Here is an 18,742-nt window from a genome sequence, read left to right on the forward strand (position 1 = left end):
TGATTATTAACAGTCTGCCATCTGAGTCTGAGCTGAACTGATCTTCAGGTATTTACTAGGGGTGCAACGATATTCGTATCGATATTGAACCGTTCGATACAGTGCTTTCGGTTCGGTACGCATATGTATCGAACAATACAACATTTGTAATTTATTTTATCAATTTTCCTTCTGACGATGCTGTCTGTGTTGAGCGCTCAGTGAATCTGCGTTCGACTACTCCGCCTAGGCTGCACTGTCCAGCGCAGATCCACTGAGCGCTCAACACAGACAGCATAGTCAGAAGGAAGAGCGCAGGGCACCTCCCCCACCCTCATTCAGTTCTGGCGTTTGGAATTATTTTGGTTTTCATGTGAAGTATGACCCTGAAGGTAAGCGAGTCATGGACTAAAGTAAAACAGTATGTTGGATGCGCCATGCAATGCTCAATTGGCCGTCTAGCCCCATGCACGGAGCAATCGGCGGTAGCTCGTTAACGGAGATTTGCCGTGTTGTGGCGTTAAGGTCATTTCAACGAGATTAACCTGAAAGCACTAGTGGGAACACGACGAATATGACTGCACATTTACGCCAACATCATCCTAGTGCAAAGACAAGTGGAAGCAGACAAAAAAAAGCAAGCATGCTACTAACTTTAGCCGAGTCATTTAGACAGCTGTTAGCACATGATTCTCCTTATGCTGCTGAGAATATAGCCCAGAAGAAGCGGATAGTATAGCTTTTATTTTGGAAAGAGCCATTTCTCTGTAATAAACTCTCTTTTCCAAAGATGAGTGATTCCTCAATCAGATACAGGGCTCGCAATATCGCTAGCCCGACGTCCCGGAGCTAGCGATTTTTTCAGTCCGGCTACCAAAATCTATCTCTGCCCTGCCCGTCGGGCTATTGTAGGAAAAATATATGTCAATGCTTTTGCATTCTTTCAGAAATGTAGCTGGGTAATTATGTCATTGGCATCGGTGAGCCACTGTCAATATGTGACATATTGAAATCGCGTTTGAATTTGCGCTTGTTTTTTTGCTTTCACTTTGCAATCGTGCGAACTGTGTATAGAGAGCGACAGCACTGATCTGTGAGTGATGATAATTTGTGCACCAATTCCTCTGACATCGTCTTATTAATCGTTAGCTTACTATGCAAACATGACAAGTGAAATCTCCCGCAGCTTAAACATGTGAGAGGTTGATCGCGCAGAGAATCGCTGAGCTTATGTGAGTGCGTGTGTAAAAGCAGCAGGATATATATTTGACTACGATGACCTGGATGACTGAGAACCTTCACAGACAGATATATATTTTAGTTCTGCTGAGCCAAATAAGACAGGTCAGGGTGAAGAAGTGACAGCCAAAGAAAAGCTTACCACAAAACGGAGAAGTTATGACAAATCAGACTATAAGGCAAAAAGAAAGTGCAGCTTTATGGTTTTATGGACAAAAGAATTTCTGTGGCTGCAATATGACGAGCTAAATAACCAGGGCTGCACATAAGTGGTCCGCAGGTGCGCATTCGCTGTCAAAATAAAAAACACGCACAAGGGTTAGGGTTAAATTTAAAAACTGTACTTTTGAGTTAAAATATATATTTATAATTTTAATAAATGACAAATTAAAAATGCATGAACATTTTTTTGTATCGAAAAAATATCGAACCGTGACACCAAAGTATCGAACCGAACCGTGAATTTTGTGTATCGTTGCACCCCTAGTATTTACTGATGATTTGCAAGAAAACCCTGTATATGTTTTTGTTAGAAGTCAAGGCCTCACCTGTCCCTCATTCTGCATGGCTGTTTGTCATCACTCTTGCGAATCCCTACTCGGCAGTGCTTCTTGCTTAAAAGTCTTGCAAAAGTATGCAGCTGTCATTTATTGGGCAAGAAGACCCGCTAACTCATCAGGTTGTTAATATGACTCCATCAACAATGCACACCCATCTTTCACTGCAAGGGCTGATGCTTACAAAACGTACCATTATAACCCAGAGTGACACAGTTTTACACGGATAATTTAAGTCTGGGTCCCGCTCCGTGTCACTGGCAGATGTGGAAAGTCCGTCATTTGACAGAGTGACCGCCCCCAAACATGTACCACAGCACTTTTTGAGCTTGAGCTCTAATGTGTGTGTGTGTGTCCAGATGGCTGCGATGAGGATGACAGTGTGAGGATCTAGCGTCAGGTCATGAGCCTAAAAGCAGCAGGAGGCTTTGCTGCCTGGTTTGGCGCTATGTTTTGGCATGCGTGTGTATGTATTTGGTTGTGTGTGTGTGTGTGTTGCCCAGAGCAATGCTGCTATCTCCTGAATGCAGAAGTCTGTAAACTTGCACTCCAGCTGTTTGTCTCTGTGTTTGTCTAAGAAACTGGGAAAGTTTTTTTGTGTATTGTATGATTTCCACACACGTGCAGACACTCTCACGCAGTCCCGTGTTTGTACTCCCTCCCTCTCTCTCTCTCTCTCTCTCTCTGTCAAGATTGTGAGAGATGAGAAGGGATCATGTCCTATAATTTCTCCCTCTGCCAGTGGCACAAATGATAGAGTTTGCATCTCATTACCATAGTAACAGCAGCAGGATTATGGTCTCAGCTGTGCATATAATGTGATGAATATCCTGTTCTGTGAGCACAATCATCCAGATTTTAGAAGAGCCGTATATCTCGAAGGTGCATCGCCTCATTATAGATATTGTCTGATCATATTCACGGTGTCCTCTTCACCCGTGACACCGGTGTATAACAACATATTGTGACACTGGTAACAGGTCCATATCTCAGATTTAGTGGCAGCAGGAAAAAGAAGCAGCTTGAGAATGAGCAGAAGCACATTGTTAGAAGGAGACAATAGAGACACTGTTTTTTTTAATTTACACTCAGATATATTGTTCTTTTGACAATTAGGCTGAGTGATGGTTTGTTTCTAAGTGATGGCAGGATTTTTAACTGCTCCAGTCCAGTGTCACAGAAGACATGCACCTTCTGGTCTTTGGAGGTGGACTCCCACAGGCTGTTGATCATTTTCTATCACAGCTTCAAATAACTGGCGTCTGCCACCAAAAAATATTTTCCACTCTCTTTATTCTGACTCCTCTGAATCTCTGAATGTCACTCGTAAAGATTTGTAGGACACTTGTTGAAGTTAAAGTGAGCCTGACAGGCTTTTTTTCAGGCTCCAACCTCTTTTGCTTAGATTCCTCTGAGGCCTCCAAGCGGAGGGCAAGAACACCTTGAAGCAATATACAATATACCCTGATATCTGCACAATAATATGCCACTGCCCTCTGTAGGCAAACACAGACAACTACAAGCATGAATGTGGTCAATGGTGTTGCTGTCAGTTTTGCCTTCACTTGTTGCCTGCACAGAGTTGTAAGTCTTTGTCGTAGTTAGCCAAGAGTAGAGACTGTTGTCTTTTCCACCTTCCTGTGTGTGAAGGTAATTATTGAGGTTTCTTATTTACTTTTTTTGCATGATTTTAGTTTTGGAAAAATGTCTCAAGTAAGAGCGTGTTCATGTTTTTATGACAAAACAGATTATTTAAATGGTTCTGATATACAGTATTGTACAAAAGTCTTTATTTAGTTTTTATATGTTAGTAGGAATATGGAAAATAGAAAATGGAAATGGGAAAAAAAACAGCTCTTTGGCAATTTGATGCCTGTCAAAATGTGTTATCTTTGTTTTTCTGGCAGGCTGCTAATAAGAAAGTACCTAAAGATACCATTTAAAATTGGTTCATTGCTAAGTTGTCTGTTGCATGTAGACAGTACACAGGTTAATCTGTTGGATTAGGTATGCTTGAATGATTCATAGGTCATTGTGTAGTGACTAAAGCAGAAAACATTCCTCCTAAAATGTTCAGGTACAAAGACTGGACTAAAAATAAGTGAAAAAGCAACCAATGTCCTAAGAAAAACTGAAAGACCTTCAGGAAACCCGGAGAACTACTTATCAAGGGCATTTTAAAAAGTTATTAGAAAGTCTGGATCCTGGGAAGCAAATTATGAAGAAATAAAAGGTGGCTCAAGACTTTTGCACACTGCTCTATTTACATATCTGCAGTTGGATAGTTTAATTACAAGATTTCATTTGTAAGCCATTTCATAAATGGGAAATGTTTCATAGCAGTGCAAAATCCAGATTTGTTATAATAAATGAAATAAGTAGCAGCCTGTTAGTTATAGCCAGGCTTTTACCCTTTACTCTGTGTGTGTTCCCTATTGCAGACACACCGAGGTAGATGAACATGCCATCCAGCACTGTTTCTGCTACACTTCAACAGTCCTCACTTCAACTTTGGCCTTCCAGAAAGAGCAGAAGCTCAAAGTGGAGTGCCAGGTACTGCACATGCACACGGACACACACAAAAACACACACCCATCCAGTCATATTCTCACATATGCCGTATGCATAAATATACATGAAGTTGCCCTTTGAAGAGCTATTTGTGTTCGCTGTTTCTCTTTATAGGCGCTCTTGCAAGTGGCCAAAAATCTCTTTACACATTTGGGTAAGTCTTCTCTCCTCCGTCTGTCCATCCATGTGTCTGTCAAGTGTGAAGCAAGACCAGTGTGGTGCAATTTGCATTAATTGAAGTGATCACCTTGTGAAACAAATGGTGCACATAATTGAATGAGATATTAGCGACCCTTAAGGTGATCATTGTCATAAAATCAAAAGGGCATTGAAAATTATGGGTCCACCTTTCTTTCCTATAATTTCCATCTATCTGTGGAGGTATTTCCATTCTTATCGAGCTGTAAGCACTGATGGCATCATGATTGCAGGTACAAAAATTGATCTGTTGGTAGAGCAAATTGCCTCTCACTGTACTGAAGCGTTGATTACAAAAGCTCTTATCAGCTTGTGTGGCGGATCCACCGGTACTCGTACTGTAATCTCTGTTTCTGTCTATCTGGGTTTTGCTGTGTCCCCTTATAATTTCCTCTGTTTTCCATTTAATTCCCTCTCTCATCCTTCTTTTTTTTCTCTCGTTCTCCCCCCGTCCTCTCTGTCTCTCTGATTCTTTCAGATGATGTGTCAGTGCTGTTACAGGAAATTATAGTGGAGGCCAGGAACCTCAGTGATGCAGAGATGTAAGCCCTCTGATTCATCTTCAAAGGGATTTATCAGTGTGCGTGTATGAAAGACAGAAAGAGTGTGTGCATGTGTGTCTGTGCATAGTGTGAATGTCTTTATCTCCATTTGCAAAGGCTATCTAGGCAATTTGTTCTTAACTGACTTGCGTCATTTAATAAGTTACAAAATGACCTGAGATGAAACGAGATAAAACTCTCTAATGTTCTCAGCTGTGCTCCGTTCTGTCTCTTACCCCTCGAAATCTGACGTTCACTGTTTCTGCAGCTGTTCGGTGTTCCTGCTGGATCGTGTGAGCCATGAGCTGGTGGCAAAGGTGTTTGATGGTGGTGTGGTCAGTGAGGAGGAGGTACGGCAAACAAGCATTTAATTTAACACACATATAAACACTTAGCATGACTGTGCTGACAGTGCACAGCTGCACCGTGGCCTAATGGTCTAAGATTTATGGAGACTTTTTTGGCTGTCTTGAATTTGGCAACAGGGAGTAACAGGAAATTATAACAGGGAGAATTATCAAAGTACACTGAACAAATATCTACATACTGGAATAATAATGATAATAATAAACTTTATTGCATCACAGGAAAAAAGTTAAACATCTAAAAAGAAAAAAAGGCCAAATAACAACAAGACAAATAATAAGAAATACAGGAATACTAAAACCAACATTGTGACATTCATAAAAACTTTACGATTAAAAAATGGTTTAAAAGATTCAAAAGGTTCTGATGTCATTCCGATCACAATTGGAGCTCTGACGGATGAGGCCCGCTAACCTTTCTTTACAAGAGACCTCAGGATAACCAGCAGAACCTCATTCACTGGTATCAGTTAGTGCCCAGGCACATAGATGTTAATGAGTCCTTCATGTAATTCAAACCATTAAAAGCTTTAAAGTAATTAGAATCAGTCTTTTGAATGATACGGTGGAGAGGCAGCATATATATTGAAAGCAAAAGTGGGCCAAGCATAGAGCCTTGAGGAACACCACAATAAAATGAGAGCATTTAGCATCCCATCACTAAACACACACTTAATGAAACCTGACAGACACATATTTGTTAATTAGACAAGATGAAATCAAATGAAACCGTTCTTATTGAGTTCAGTGATGGCAGCGGGGACAAAGCTGTTTTTATAACACTTTGTCCTGCATCTTGGAACTAGAAAGCTCCGTCCCCAGGGAAGAAGCTGAGATTCACCCTGTAGAGGATGGGAACCATTATTAAGAATTGATAAAGCCATCCGTTGTTCCTGTTTAGTGTACAGGGAGGCTAAACAGGGCTGTGACTCACCTATCAGACGACTGGACCATCTCACTATCCAATTCAGTCAGATTTTCTCTGCAACAGAGGTCTGACCGAACCATGCCACCAAACAAAAAGATAAAACAGACTCAATAAAAGGACGATAAAACGAAGTTAAATTGTTCAGTCAATGTGGAAATGAGCAAGTTTCCTAAGGCAGTAAAGGCACTTGTGACCCTTTTTCCAGACCAATTTGTAATTCTCATCAAAATTCAGGTTTTCATTGATTATGGTTCCAAGATATTTATATGATTACACTTGCTGATTGTCTCCCTATCCTGTGAGCTGTTAAGTAAAGACAAAACTGTGTGTGTCTTCGTGTCTGAGCACAGAATGAGTTTCGCATCCCAGCCGATCAGGGCATTGCCGGCCACGTGGCGACAACTGGTCAGATTTTGAACATTAAGGACGCCTACTCTCATCCTCTTTTCTATCGTGGGGTGGATGACAGCACGGGCTTCAGGACTCGCAACATCCTCTGCTTCCCCATCAAAGATGAGAATAACGGTAACAATGCATGAACACACACATTTGGACTTTTCATTTCATACCAGTGAGTTCAACACAAAGGGATTTCCTGATGAAATCATGCAAAATATACAACCTTGTGTACCAAAAAGTGGGAACTATGTGTAAAATGTTGATAAAAGCAGAATGCAGAACATTTTTATGTAATTCAATTTGACAACAGCTCAAAGCCTGTTTGAAATTGGAGGTTAGCAGCACATTTCAAAACAGTTCAGGCAAGAGGATCAAAAGCCTTAAACATAATGTAATGCTAAAAACAAGACACCTGGCAGAACAGCTCACATCTCATTAGGGTAATTAGTAACAGGACTGTGTCTAACAAAAAAACATCCCAAAGAGTCTTTTACAAGTAAATATGGGGAGGGTCTCAACACTCAGGGAAGGGCAAATTATTCCAGAGAATTTGGGGAATTTGTCACATACAGTGATTAATATAATTAAAAGATGCAGGGAATTGAGGCAAAGCTCTTTTTGCAGAGGACAAGACTTTAACCATTACTGAGTAGCTCTGGTCTGCTGGCCTCTGGCAACACTGCATTAAACATGTACGTGATTCTGTAGTGAATATTACTACACATGATCAGGACGGCTTCTGTAAACCAGCAAATGCAAACCATCAGAGCATCCAAGTTAAAGCTCTGTGACGCAAAGAAAAAAAGTTAAGAGAGGCTGACGTGAAACCTCTCCTTTGGTATGAAAATATTTTTGGAGATCATGTACATGGATGTTATCAGTGAACAGTTCAAAAACCAATACCTTTACTGGAAAAGGGGGCGCATTCGCGTGCACTGTGTAGGCAACGTACACATCTATAAAGGAACTTTTAATTATGAAGGGTAAATATCAATATGAAGCAACATTTACTGCCATTTAGACATGTTTTCAGGGAAATCTTTGATTATTTCAGTATAAAAAACCAAAAAAAACATTTTGGACATTTTCCAAGAGCGACAATAAAAGAGAGCAGGTGCTGAACTGGTCCCCGAGACCAGCATTATTTCACAAGAAACCCAACAAACAAGAAGAACTGTAATAGATGTCGTGCAAAAACAGAGAAGTATCTTCTCTGAGACTTGTATAAAAGCTAAGCAACTTACACCAGATTTAAAAACATCATATTTAGTGCATTATTGCCCTCTTGTTTGTTTGTTTTTAAGTGGAGCTTCATTCTCGGAATAGCACAAAGAGAGGTTACATCACGTCCTACATGTATAACGTGCACTTTAGACCATCTTCTGTGTTCCAGACTTTCAGAAACCTCTTCTCTATTTTGATGCTGCTGCCTAATGGTTTCTGCTGTATCCACAGAGAAGCTTTGCAGTCAGTGTCATTTGTCTCCATGTAAAAAAAGGAGCTGTCTGCGGATCATATTAACATTTTAATTTCAGAGCTTTTTATGTGCAATTAGGTTTGACTCCACCGTGAAATCAATTCAAGTTAGCAGACCTTTTTGACTCGACGTTGACTTTTGCCATTTGTGCCTCATTTTCTCGTCCTTGTCGCTCCCTCTTCCACTCTCCATTTTTCTTCATCAACTTTCACCCGCCTCCATCCATCCCTGCATCTCTCGCCCCTCTTCCTGCTTAATCATTTCCTCCCTAATTGTTCCACCTTCCTCTTCTCCTCACCCCTTTCCTCTTTAAATCTTCCGTTTTCCAGAAGTCATCGGCGTCGCTGAGTTGGTGAATAAGATGAATGGGCCGTGGTTCAACCGCTTCGATGAGGATTTGGCGACAGCTTTCTCTATCTACTGTGGCATCAGCATTGCCCATGTGAGTCTCTTCTAACTCCCTTTAATCAAAGAGACCAAGTTGTTAAAAAGTAACACACATACATGAGCATGTGAGGAGAAATAATTTAATTCCAGTAACTATTATTTTATAACTTCTCACTTTCCAAACTTCCTCTTATTATCTCTGTGAGCAGCAGTGAATAAATCCAGACTGCTATACAATTCATCTTCATACACACTGACTCTCTCGGTCAATAAGTCAGCTTCATTTTTAAATAATGTAATCTCTGCAAGTTCCATGCATCCTTATAATGATGCAAATATAAGTGAGTTTAGCATTTACAGTATATCCATCATTAGGAGGCTCTCCCCAAAATAGTTGACGATGTCAGAAAGATTGATCCCGTCCCGGCGAGATGAGATCAGCTCAGTGGGAGTGAAATGCTCAGTCGAGGCAGAGAAGAGGAAAGTCTCAAGGGAAATTTAAGGAGATTCAGTCAGATGGAAGTGAACGGCTTTCGTGGTGCAGTTCATTGGCATTGTATGATTGCTGCAAACTGAACTTATTAACATACTTCCAGCTGAACAGCTGTGCGCGGCTCACAGAGACGATTATGAAGACGATCACGTCTGTGATAATAGTGATGAACAAACAAGGAGAGATATATTTGTTATCGCCCACAAACTCTATTGAAATATTGTCTTTTTCATCCTTCACCACCCTGATCTCAGATAAAAGAAAATGTCTTCCCGTTCTAATAAACAGAGTCACTTCATGTTGAGTAGCTCCTGCAGAGTGTGACCTCTGAATGACTGCTGGTACTTAATAGGTTATCTACAAACTATAAACATATTTGATAGAAAAAAAATAATTGCTTTCGAGGCCACTAATTAATGATTTAAAGCACAGCCAGATATATTATTCATCAGATCTCACCCAGTATCGTGCTGTAGAGTACTCTCAGGGTTGTAAAAAGCTCCCTCATGTACTAAAAGGTAAAGCGGGGGCCAGACGTAGGGCTGTGAAAAGCCCACGAAAATTAAAACATGCTTGTTAATCATGAATCACAGGTTTACCATTTGAATGTGAATGTAAAAGCAGTAACAAACATATGTGTGCAATCACAAACTGGTGAGACAACTGAAAATGGCTTCGATGTGCTTGGAAAAAGGCGGTGAAGAATATTCCGGATAATCCGACAAAAGCCCAAACAAAATACGAAAGTCCAAGTGAGGAAAAACAAACGGGGAAAAACTGAAAGGTGCCAAAACTCAGAAAACAAACAGAGAGGCGCCAGAAGAGCAGACACGAAGGTTGGCAAACTGAAAGCTGAAAAGGATTAAGAGTTTCCTTCAAAGCAGCTAAACATGTTTTTCAGCCATAGAAGTTGGGCTACATCCACACGTACACGGTTTTAGGGTTTATTTTCACTTTCATTAAAGAAAAACAATCCATACAACCACTGTTTTGTCCACATGAAAATGCAAAACGAGATCATGCCCAAGCAACAGGTGGCGATAAAATCCTGATCATATAGAAATGTTGGCCACTCAGAGGCCTACAAACAATAACACGGCGCACAGTCTGACATCAAAAATCAGGCGCATGTCTTAGAAGCAGGAGCAAAAGCTGAAAATCAAATATAATTTTCTGCAACATATGTTTATAGTGGCTGTTGTACCTTAATGTTTGTTTCCTGTAGGTCAGTTTTCAGAGATCAAAATGCTTTTTGTGTGTGAACGAAAGGCCAAAACAAAAATCTGGATAATTTATCTTTTTATTAATGACATCATACCTCTTGTTAACCACCTGATTTTTTGCTTCAGTGCATCCAAAGATATTTATTTAGTGCATTTCTACTGTATCTGAGCACTCAAAGCATTTTTTACTACTTGCCTCATCCACACACTTTTTTCTATGCATAAATGATTTTATATCAGTGGATGCATTGGAGGAAACTGTCAGGGTCCTGGGTCTCCTGACCCAGCGTTTTAGTTCATTGTGATTTTTGTATTATTGTACTTGGTGTGAGTTTCTATGGTTTCTAGTTTCGATCCCTTGCCCTTCATGTTTCTCTATGTCCCCTCTGTTCTGTGTAAGTCTGTGTCTGCATGTTTGAGTTCCCTTCTGTGTCTCTCGGTTCTTAGAGTCCTCTGCCTTATGGTTTATGTCTCTGTGTTTCTTAGTTGCTGTCTCCACTGTGTCAAGTTCGCGTCTCTGTGTGATCCTTCCTGTTTTACTTTGTAGGTCCGTGTCTTATGTGAATGTGTCCTGCTTTGCTTGTCTCGTCAGTTCTAATTTCCCCCAGCTGTGCCCTCCTTCTGTGTCTCATTCTCCTCGTTACTTCCCAGTGTATTTAGACCCTGTGTTTCTCTGAGTCAGTGTTGCGTCGTACCCTCAACAAGCTGTGTGTGTTTTGCCTCCGTGTTACCAGTGTTTTGTTTCCAGTTCCAGTTCAGTGTTTTCTGCTTCAGTGTTTTAGTCCACCAGCGTTTTTGTTTGTCTTTTGATGCCTTTAGTTAGTAAGAGGGTTTCCAGCAATAAAGCTGCTCTTTAAGTTGAACTTCTGTGTCTGAGTCCTGCATTTTGGATCCACCACTCCTGCTTGCACGCCTGCCACGCAGCCAACCATGACAAACTCTGTAAAAGACCATAAGGACAGGGAGAATCGAACCACTAACCTGCTCTACCTTCTGTGCCACAGCCACCCACAAACATACTTTCAAAATAAAATAGAACTTCATCTCTCACTAGCATGTAGTCAGTGGTACCATGAAAAGCAAAATATGGTTCCAGCTGGAAGATCAATCATAAGTAGGAGATCCTGATAACATAATATTTCACTGAACTTTATTACTTTATATCACAAACATCTAATTTAATTTCTTTCTGTTTGTCTTTGTCCAGTTATCGTGATAATATAATGAATTCATTCTTACTAAAAATGAATTAGCAACGTTTTAATGTGCCGGTTCTTCCTCCAGTCTCTGCTCTACAAGAGAGTCCACGAGGCTCAGTTCAGATCCCATCTGGCCAATGAAATGATGATGTACCATATGAAGGTAAAATCACATCTCTTCATCCCACAAACTCACTCTCGCACAGCGACGCGCAGCATTTACTGACAGTGTCCATGCTATTTACTCAGTATGATTCAGTATGAGTCTGTGGCAGGTTTCAGAGGAAGAGGTGACTAAGCTGCTGGTATCTGGCATCGACCCGGTGAACGAGATTGACCCGTGCTTCGCAGAGTTCACGTGCACGCCGCGCTCCCTTCCCGATGACACCACGCCGATGGTAAGAAGCAGAGAGAGAGAGAGTGTGTCTGAATGCTGTCAGCACAAAGATTTAAAGAGAACAAAATCTGATGTAACTTCTCCTGTTGTGTGTCTGCAGTGCGTTCTCAGCATGTTTGAAGACATGGGTTTCATCAACACCTATAAGATCGACATGCACACGCTCGCCAGGTCTGACATCCATCAATTTATATGCTGTGTTTAAGAGCCTGTGCTTTAAATCATTTTCCATCAGCTGTTTAAATAAAGAATATTTACTTTATTTATTAATGATTCTCTGGCTACATTGTTAAGTAGTATTGCGTTGTAAGCTTGTAGCAGAATCTTCAATCAGGTTTGTTTTTTTAAAGCTGATGGAGAGATGGGTTGTGAATGAGAATTTCCGGGGCTACCACTGAGTTACATGTTGGGAAAAAAAGTCATGAGAGTGTTTTTAAACTGCTGCCTTGGTGCCAGGTTCTGTCTGATGGTGAAGAAAGGCTACAGAGACCCTCCCTACCACAACTGGATGCACGCTTTCTCCGTCTCACACTTCTGCTACCTGCTCTACAAAAACCTAGGGCTGTCCAACTACCTCGAGTGAGTACACAAGTCTCAAAAGACTTTATAATGATGTTTTATATCATTTGTATTTAAAATGATTCTTCTATGCCTGCTGTCTTCTAGGGATATAGAAATATTAGCGCTCTTTGTGTCCTGTATGTGCCATGATCTGGACCACCGTGGCACCAACAACTCTTTCCAAGTGGCCTCGGTGAGAGCACATACTTTGCTTTTGTTTTATTAGAAAGCAGTAGGAATGATACAAAATAATAGAAAAATAAACAAGGCTCTAAGCAGGACTGCAGCTTTATGCATGCAGACAAAAAATGCATTATGTTTTTAATCTTCTATTCAGTCCAAAAGCTGATATAGGGAAAATAAACACAATAATAAGTAAACAAACCAGGGAAATGAGCAAGTAATCCAAAAACACTAGGAGATACAGGGAAGCTCTGAGCAGGGAGGTACAGCACTGGGGTACACACAGCTGCAATTAACAGAGGGGGGCAGAGACACACCTGATATAGAGAGGAGCGGTAGCAGGTACTAACACAGCTGAAGCCAACAAATATAATGAGATGGGGAAGTAAACACATCACAAGACACAGAAAACAGGAAGTGTGACACAACACAACACAATGGATGGAATAGAATGAGTCTGACACGGAGAGAAGATCGGCGGACGAGACGGAGGAACGTAGAAAGGTGAACGTGAAACGTGAACTAAAAGCAATGTCAACGGTAAAAATAAAAACTAATAACAACTGAAAACTTGGCATCTTAATAATGAATAAAACATGTGAATAAAAATGAATAAATCCTAAAAGGAAACCACAAACAGACGAGGCTTCTGAACTCTTAAACACAGTGAATTCAACTAAAGCAGCTATTTGATAAATAGAAAACTAAATACTAATTAGAGCAAGGAAAATAATCATACAAATGACAGCTAAATATATACAAACCCACAAGGAAGGTAACAAAAAATAGGTACCAGCGTGGTACCATGAACTATCTTAGTCTTTTCATTTCTTTTAGTCGTCTTCGAGAATAGTTCTTCAGGCTTCTTAAAGGACTTTTAAAGCTCTTCTTTGGATGTTTCTGTCAAGATGATCCCACTCTGCTTCAATAATGTTGAGGTCTGGGCTCTGTGAAAACCAATCCATGACTGATAGATGATCCATTGAGATAAATAGATGGATAGATGGATGAGCAAAAGGCCAGATGCATCAATGTGTCCTCTTTAGGAATCACCTTGGTGCCACAAAAATATAATTTTATGCCTTTTTGGCATTTTTCATTTTTGGATATATGAGTTCAGTAATTTTAACTTATATCTATTATTATGGTATATACAAGTGGTATCTTTCCAATTATTTGGCCTGTTTATTTGGGCTTCCTATCCTCTCAAATACAGAGCGTGTATTTAACAGGATAGGAACGGTGACCTGGCCTGCCTTCCCAAACCGCCTGCTCCTGAGCATCCCCAGAGGACTGCAGATCCACTCTGCCCAGATACTAACCACTCAGATGAGACTGAGAGAGAAAGAACACAATAAGAGGAGATAAGAGACAGAAGAAGAGAAGATATTGCAGTAAATGATAGTGGTTACTGCATTAACAATATTGTATTAGTATGTATTGTTTACTGTAAATGAAAAAAGAAAAAAAACATATGAATAAATTAAAAAGCAAACGTTAGGGGGATGTTATTTGTGAATCACTTTCCCCGCCTGACAAAAGCCAGGAAGAAACACACAAACCATTTCATTTAACATGACAACAACAGCGGGAGTTATGATAATGTTGAAATTTTTACTTTAAATGCTCGAGATGAAGCATCCCGGGTAATAGCGAGGGTTGCACGGTTTTATCAGGGTCTAATCACGAGGTGATTAGAAGCGTGTCGCCCTGCTACACTCTAATCAGGCACAAACCTAAATCAGACACACATTATAAGACAAAAGTAATCCATCATTGATAAGCTTCTGTATATATATATATATATATATATATATATATATATATGTATTTTTTTTTTTTTTCAATTGAGAGCTGCCATCTCCTGTTAAAGAGAAAACACTGCTATATTTTATTGGAGGATGTTGATTTGAATCAATGTGCCGCGCATGCTAAAAGGATTGTGTTTCAAATGTGTGTGTTATGTTTCCAGCAATCTGTGCTGGCTGCTCTCTACAGCTCAGAGGGATCTGTGATGGAGGTAAAGTCTCTCAAAGTTTTCACACTGACTGTGTAAATCTTTATTTCCTATGACAGAGACGATAAGATTGTGCGATTACTGGTATAGGCTTGCTCCTTCATACTTAATGAATGCCATTATCTGAGAGCTGCTAATGTAGTGTTCTGCTAGGACATCTAGTGGCCAAAATCAATCATGACATTTTTTTGCAGCAGCGATGAGGCAATGTGAGGAATTTAAATTGGTTTTTGCCTTTTGCATTGCAGCATTAGTCACTTTAGAGTCACCGTTTTCTAACACGTTTTGTCATTATGCTTTATTTGCCACGCCAGAGACATCACTTTGCCCAGGCCATCGCTATTCTGAACACTCATGGCTGCAACATCTTTGAGAAGTTCTCCAGGAAGGTGAATTATCAAACCCTCTCTCCATTCGTGCATTTCAACAACTTTCTTTTTTCTCAATCTCTCGCTGATTTCATATTTTCATTTGCTTCTATCACCGCCTTTGCAAGCTAACGATTATTTTTTATGTCTCTAGGACTACCAGCGCATGTTGGATTTAATGAGAGACATAATTCTGGCCACGGACCTTGCTCACCACCTTCGCATTTTCAAGGATCTGCAGAAGATGTCTGATGGTACATGTCACATGTTCAGTATGCGCAGCCACGTCTCTGCAGTTGCTTTAGACTCACACCCGTGAACAGCTCCAGGAGGCTCAGTTCTGATTGTCGATTCACACTGAAAGCAAAGCAATATTTCTTTTTACGTCTCCTTAGATTAAAGCGGCCTGATTTCACAAGGGAGACGAAACAATATAGAACATTAGAAATTCACCGTTTCAGTACAATTATCCATTGCTGAGCTGAAAGATCGCTCATAGACAGACAGACAACCCATTTTCCTCTGCACTATGACTTGCTTCTTTTTCATGAACTGACTTATTTTGCAGAGATCTGAGTTCACGCTTGCAACATTCAGCTCTGACATTCTTAATAATCCTCCACTTTCATTGGACTATTTACCCTTTAGAAAAGACAGTTGCTTACACTCTTATGCAATGTAATTGGCTGTAACCTCCAGGCCAGTGGTTTGTTACGCTTGAATGCAACCAATTATAAGTTATCCTGAGTGGATGTCTCCTCCGTGGAAACAATTTCGAGCCGTTAAAGCAATTCAAGGACATTAAAAACCACTAAATGAGTTAGCAACTTTCTCACACTCTAGAATAGGTGACTTGTCAATCATGGAGTAGAATACTGAATGAATGTGTAGAGTGTTAATAGGCACTGGAAAATCATTTCTGCCTACCAAACACGCAAAGTCTGCTTATCTAACATCCTGTTGTGACCTTCTTTTATTGTCACTTCTATCATTATGCATATTGGAGACTAAAATGAACTTTATGCAATGAGTTTGAAGCACTTTTGCTTCGGAATTGTGTGATTTTCCTCTTAGATGAAAGGCAGCAACAGTGCTTGAAATGCTGTTAACGCAGAGCGATGCGTTTTGTGTGTTTTTCAGATGGATACAATCCAAAAAGCCGTACCCACCACTCCCTGCTGCTGTGCCTGTTGATGACTTCGTGTGACCTGTCAGACCAAACCAAGGGCTGGAAAACCACACGCAAAATTGCTGTCAGTTTGTGTTCTGCACCAGTATATGTGAAACATTACCACATACTTACTAGAACTTGCCATTTGTAGCAAAAATGTTGTATTAATGTGTTTAATTCAGTTAAGACTGTTAATATTTCAGTATTACTGCAGTACAAATTCCAAAAGCTTAGTGGAAGTAATAGCTGTAATTATTTTGACCTAGTAAACTGCTCACTGTAGCAGTTTATTCTAAGTAGGAAGAAAATAGAAAAGGCTTTAGTGTGATCGGGTTCATGCTGCATTTGCTGATTTGCAGGAGAAAGAAGTTTCTGTTTCATCTTTTAGCAACACGACTAAAGATTTCTAATTAACAGTGTTTGTACAGTGAAACTGACCCATTTCTAGGACATTGGAGATTATGAGATGCAAAGCTGTACAGCTGGAAACAACCTTTGAGCTGTATTCCATTATTTTCTATTCTGAGAAACCGCACTCCATTTTAGGATTATGTTTAATCTTGGCCTGCCCCCTTTCCACCACCTAACCCGTAAACCTTGCCCCAAATCCTCCACCCTCAATCTCCAAACACCTAAAGCAAATAAACTGTAAATCCTTGTTTTCAAAACCAATAGCACATTTCTGTGGAAGACTTTATTGGCTTTTACAGTGCTCAGTTGATACATTATCATCTCAATAGCAAGAGAACACATTTCTATCAGTGAAAAACCCCAATCACACCAAATATTGAACTTTAATAGAAGTGACTTGCAGTTTATGGCAGGCAACAGCATAAAATGTTTGCATAAAAGACAAATAAACTAAATTTCATACATAACGATGTCTCTATAAATATGACACATGTTAAGACTTTCAAATATCTGCTGCTATGTTCCTACAGGAGCTGATTTATAAAGAGTTCTTCTCTCAAGGAGATCTGGTATGTTTTAGTGTACGCTAACTGCTAAATGACATGTGAAAATAGTAACATGTGGTGAAAGTGTGTTATTGTACGCCTGACTGAGGTCATTAATCATAGCTTAACGTGTGTTTGCAGGAAAAAGCCATGGGTAACAGGCCCAGTGAGATGATGGACAGAGAGAAAGCGTACATACCGGAACTGCAGATCAGCTTCATGGAGCATATCGCCATGCCGATCTACAAGTGCGTACAAAACCTGAGAGCAGCACAGACTCATTATTGGATCTGTTTTGGTCCTTTTATCACACAAAGGATTTAGTTTGAAACATTGCTTAAAACAAAACTGTAGATTGTGTACACATTATCCCCTGATTCTGGAGTCTTTTTGCTGATTGTTTTGGCATTCACTCTCATCAGCACTGTTTTTACTGTGGTTGAAACTTTTTAAACTAACTAGTGGACATTTGAGCATCTAAGTAACTCATTTAAAGGAGCAAGAACAGATAAAGGTAGATAAATTCATTACGTCGACATTAACAGTTTGAAATTAATGTCAATTAAATTCAGTAAATTTAAATAAGCAAGTGCATCACATTTGCAATATATAGACCTTTAAAGTGATAATCATAGAGAAACACGTCTGAAAAGTGAAGCCAGCCTCATACCTGCCATTCCTTCTAATGGCCTGCAGGGGAGGCGACTCTGCTGTTTCATTTCATGTTTTGTAGAATACAGCATGATATTTATTTGTAAATTATGGTCGCAGGAGTTCAATTCAGTTGATATATGTATATTTATATAGAAACTCCAACAATCAGATGATCCCCATGAGCGAGTAGTAAGAACTCCCCTGCAGGCTCAGGGGAGGGGCAGCCATGTCTTTTGTGACCGGTCGGGGTCTTTATAAGAGTGAAATAAACAATGAAGCAGGACTACTTGGTGACTGAAAAGTCACTAAGACAGATAGAATAAAGCATGGATGTAGCTTCTAGGTCAGAAGAATGTGCCTAGTGGCTTAACCTCCTAGGACCTGGCGTCCACATATGTGGACATCACATTTTGGGTTATTTAGACCAAAATACTCAATTTTGCGCTACAAGGGCCTGATATCCACTTATGAGGACATTATACTGCTACTGTTCTATCGAAATTTGAAACAAATATCCTCATATGTGGCTCTCATTTTTCTTAGAAACAAAAATCAGGTTAAAAAAATCTGGTAATTCTTTGTTTTTACATTCACCGGGTCCCAATATGCCCAAATATCAAAGACAAATTTAAAATGCATGTCGTGGAAGAGTTCGGGTCTTTGGAGGTTAAAGCTGCATTTTATCTGAAGGCCACCAGATGGGTTTAGTTTTGGTTGCAAAAAGCTTTCCGTGCTAATAGAAGTGTGTTGGAAATCAGCTTTCTATCTTGACCTCTTGAAACACTTTTCTGCTGATTTTATGGGCTCGGTAACTGGTTTTTGTTCTCATTGAATAACAAATGAAGTCTGTTATGTAAATCTTGTTCATATTACGTTTC

At 40.0% G+C, this 18,742-nt stretch overlaps 1 protein-coding gene across 2 annotated transcripts in view; it reads left to right on the plus strand.

Annotated features, from left to right (window-relative positions):
- The window catches only part of pde2a (phosphodiesterase 2A), a 174,860-nt gene that overhangs the window by 152,091 nt on the left and 4,027 nt on the right, over window positions 1-18,742 (plus strand). For both annotated transcript variants that reach the window (XM_085379464.1, XM_085379465.1), the window contains exons 14-30: window positions 4,217-4,328; window positions 4,461-4,500; window positions 5,023-5,086; window positions 5,355-5,436; window positions 6,730-6,904; window positions 8,585-8,697; window positions 11,643-11,720; window positions 11,833-11,955; window positions 12,055-12,125; window positions 12,411-12,533; window positions 12,621-12,708; window positions 14,671-14,718; window positions 15,030-15,104; window positions 15,238-15,337; window positions 16,224-16,336; window positions 17,196-17,234; window positions 17,352-17,458. In XM_085379464.1, the coding sequence (XP_085235590.1) occupies window positions 4,217-4,328; window positions 4,461-4,500; window positions 5,023-5,086; window positions 5,355-5,436; window positions 6,730-6,904; window positions 8,585-8,697; window positions 11,643-11,720; window positions 11,833-11,955; window positions 12,055-12,125; window positions 12,411-12,533; window positions 12,621-12,708; window positions 14,671-14,718; window positions 15,030-15,104; window positions 15,238-15,337; window positions 16,224-16,336; window positions 17,196-17,234; window positions 17,352-17,458 (1,551 nt within the window). The remainder of the gene's footprint in view (window positions 1-4,216; window positions 4,329-4,460; window positions 4,501-5,022; window positions 5,087-5,354; window positions 5,437-6,729; window positions 6,905-8,584; window positions 8,698-11,642; window positions 11,721-11,832; window positions 11,956-12,054; window positions 12,126-12,410; window positions 12,534-12,620; window positions 12,709-14,670; window positions 14,719-15,029; window positions 15,105-15,237; window positions 15,338-16,223; window positions 16,337-17,195; window positions 17,235-17,351; window positions 17,459-18,742) is intronic.

The sequence above is a fragment of the Rhamphochromis longiceps genome, linkage group LG14, assembly GCF_057381845.1.
Source record: "Rhamphochromis longiceps isolate RC_006_pf linkage group LG14, R_longiceps_female_GT1.1, whole genome shotgun sequence".
NCBI lineage: Eukaryota > Metazoa > Chordata > Actinopteri > Cichliformes > Cichlidae > Rhamphochromis > Rhamphochromis longiceps.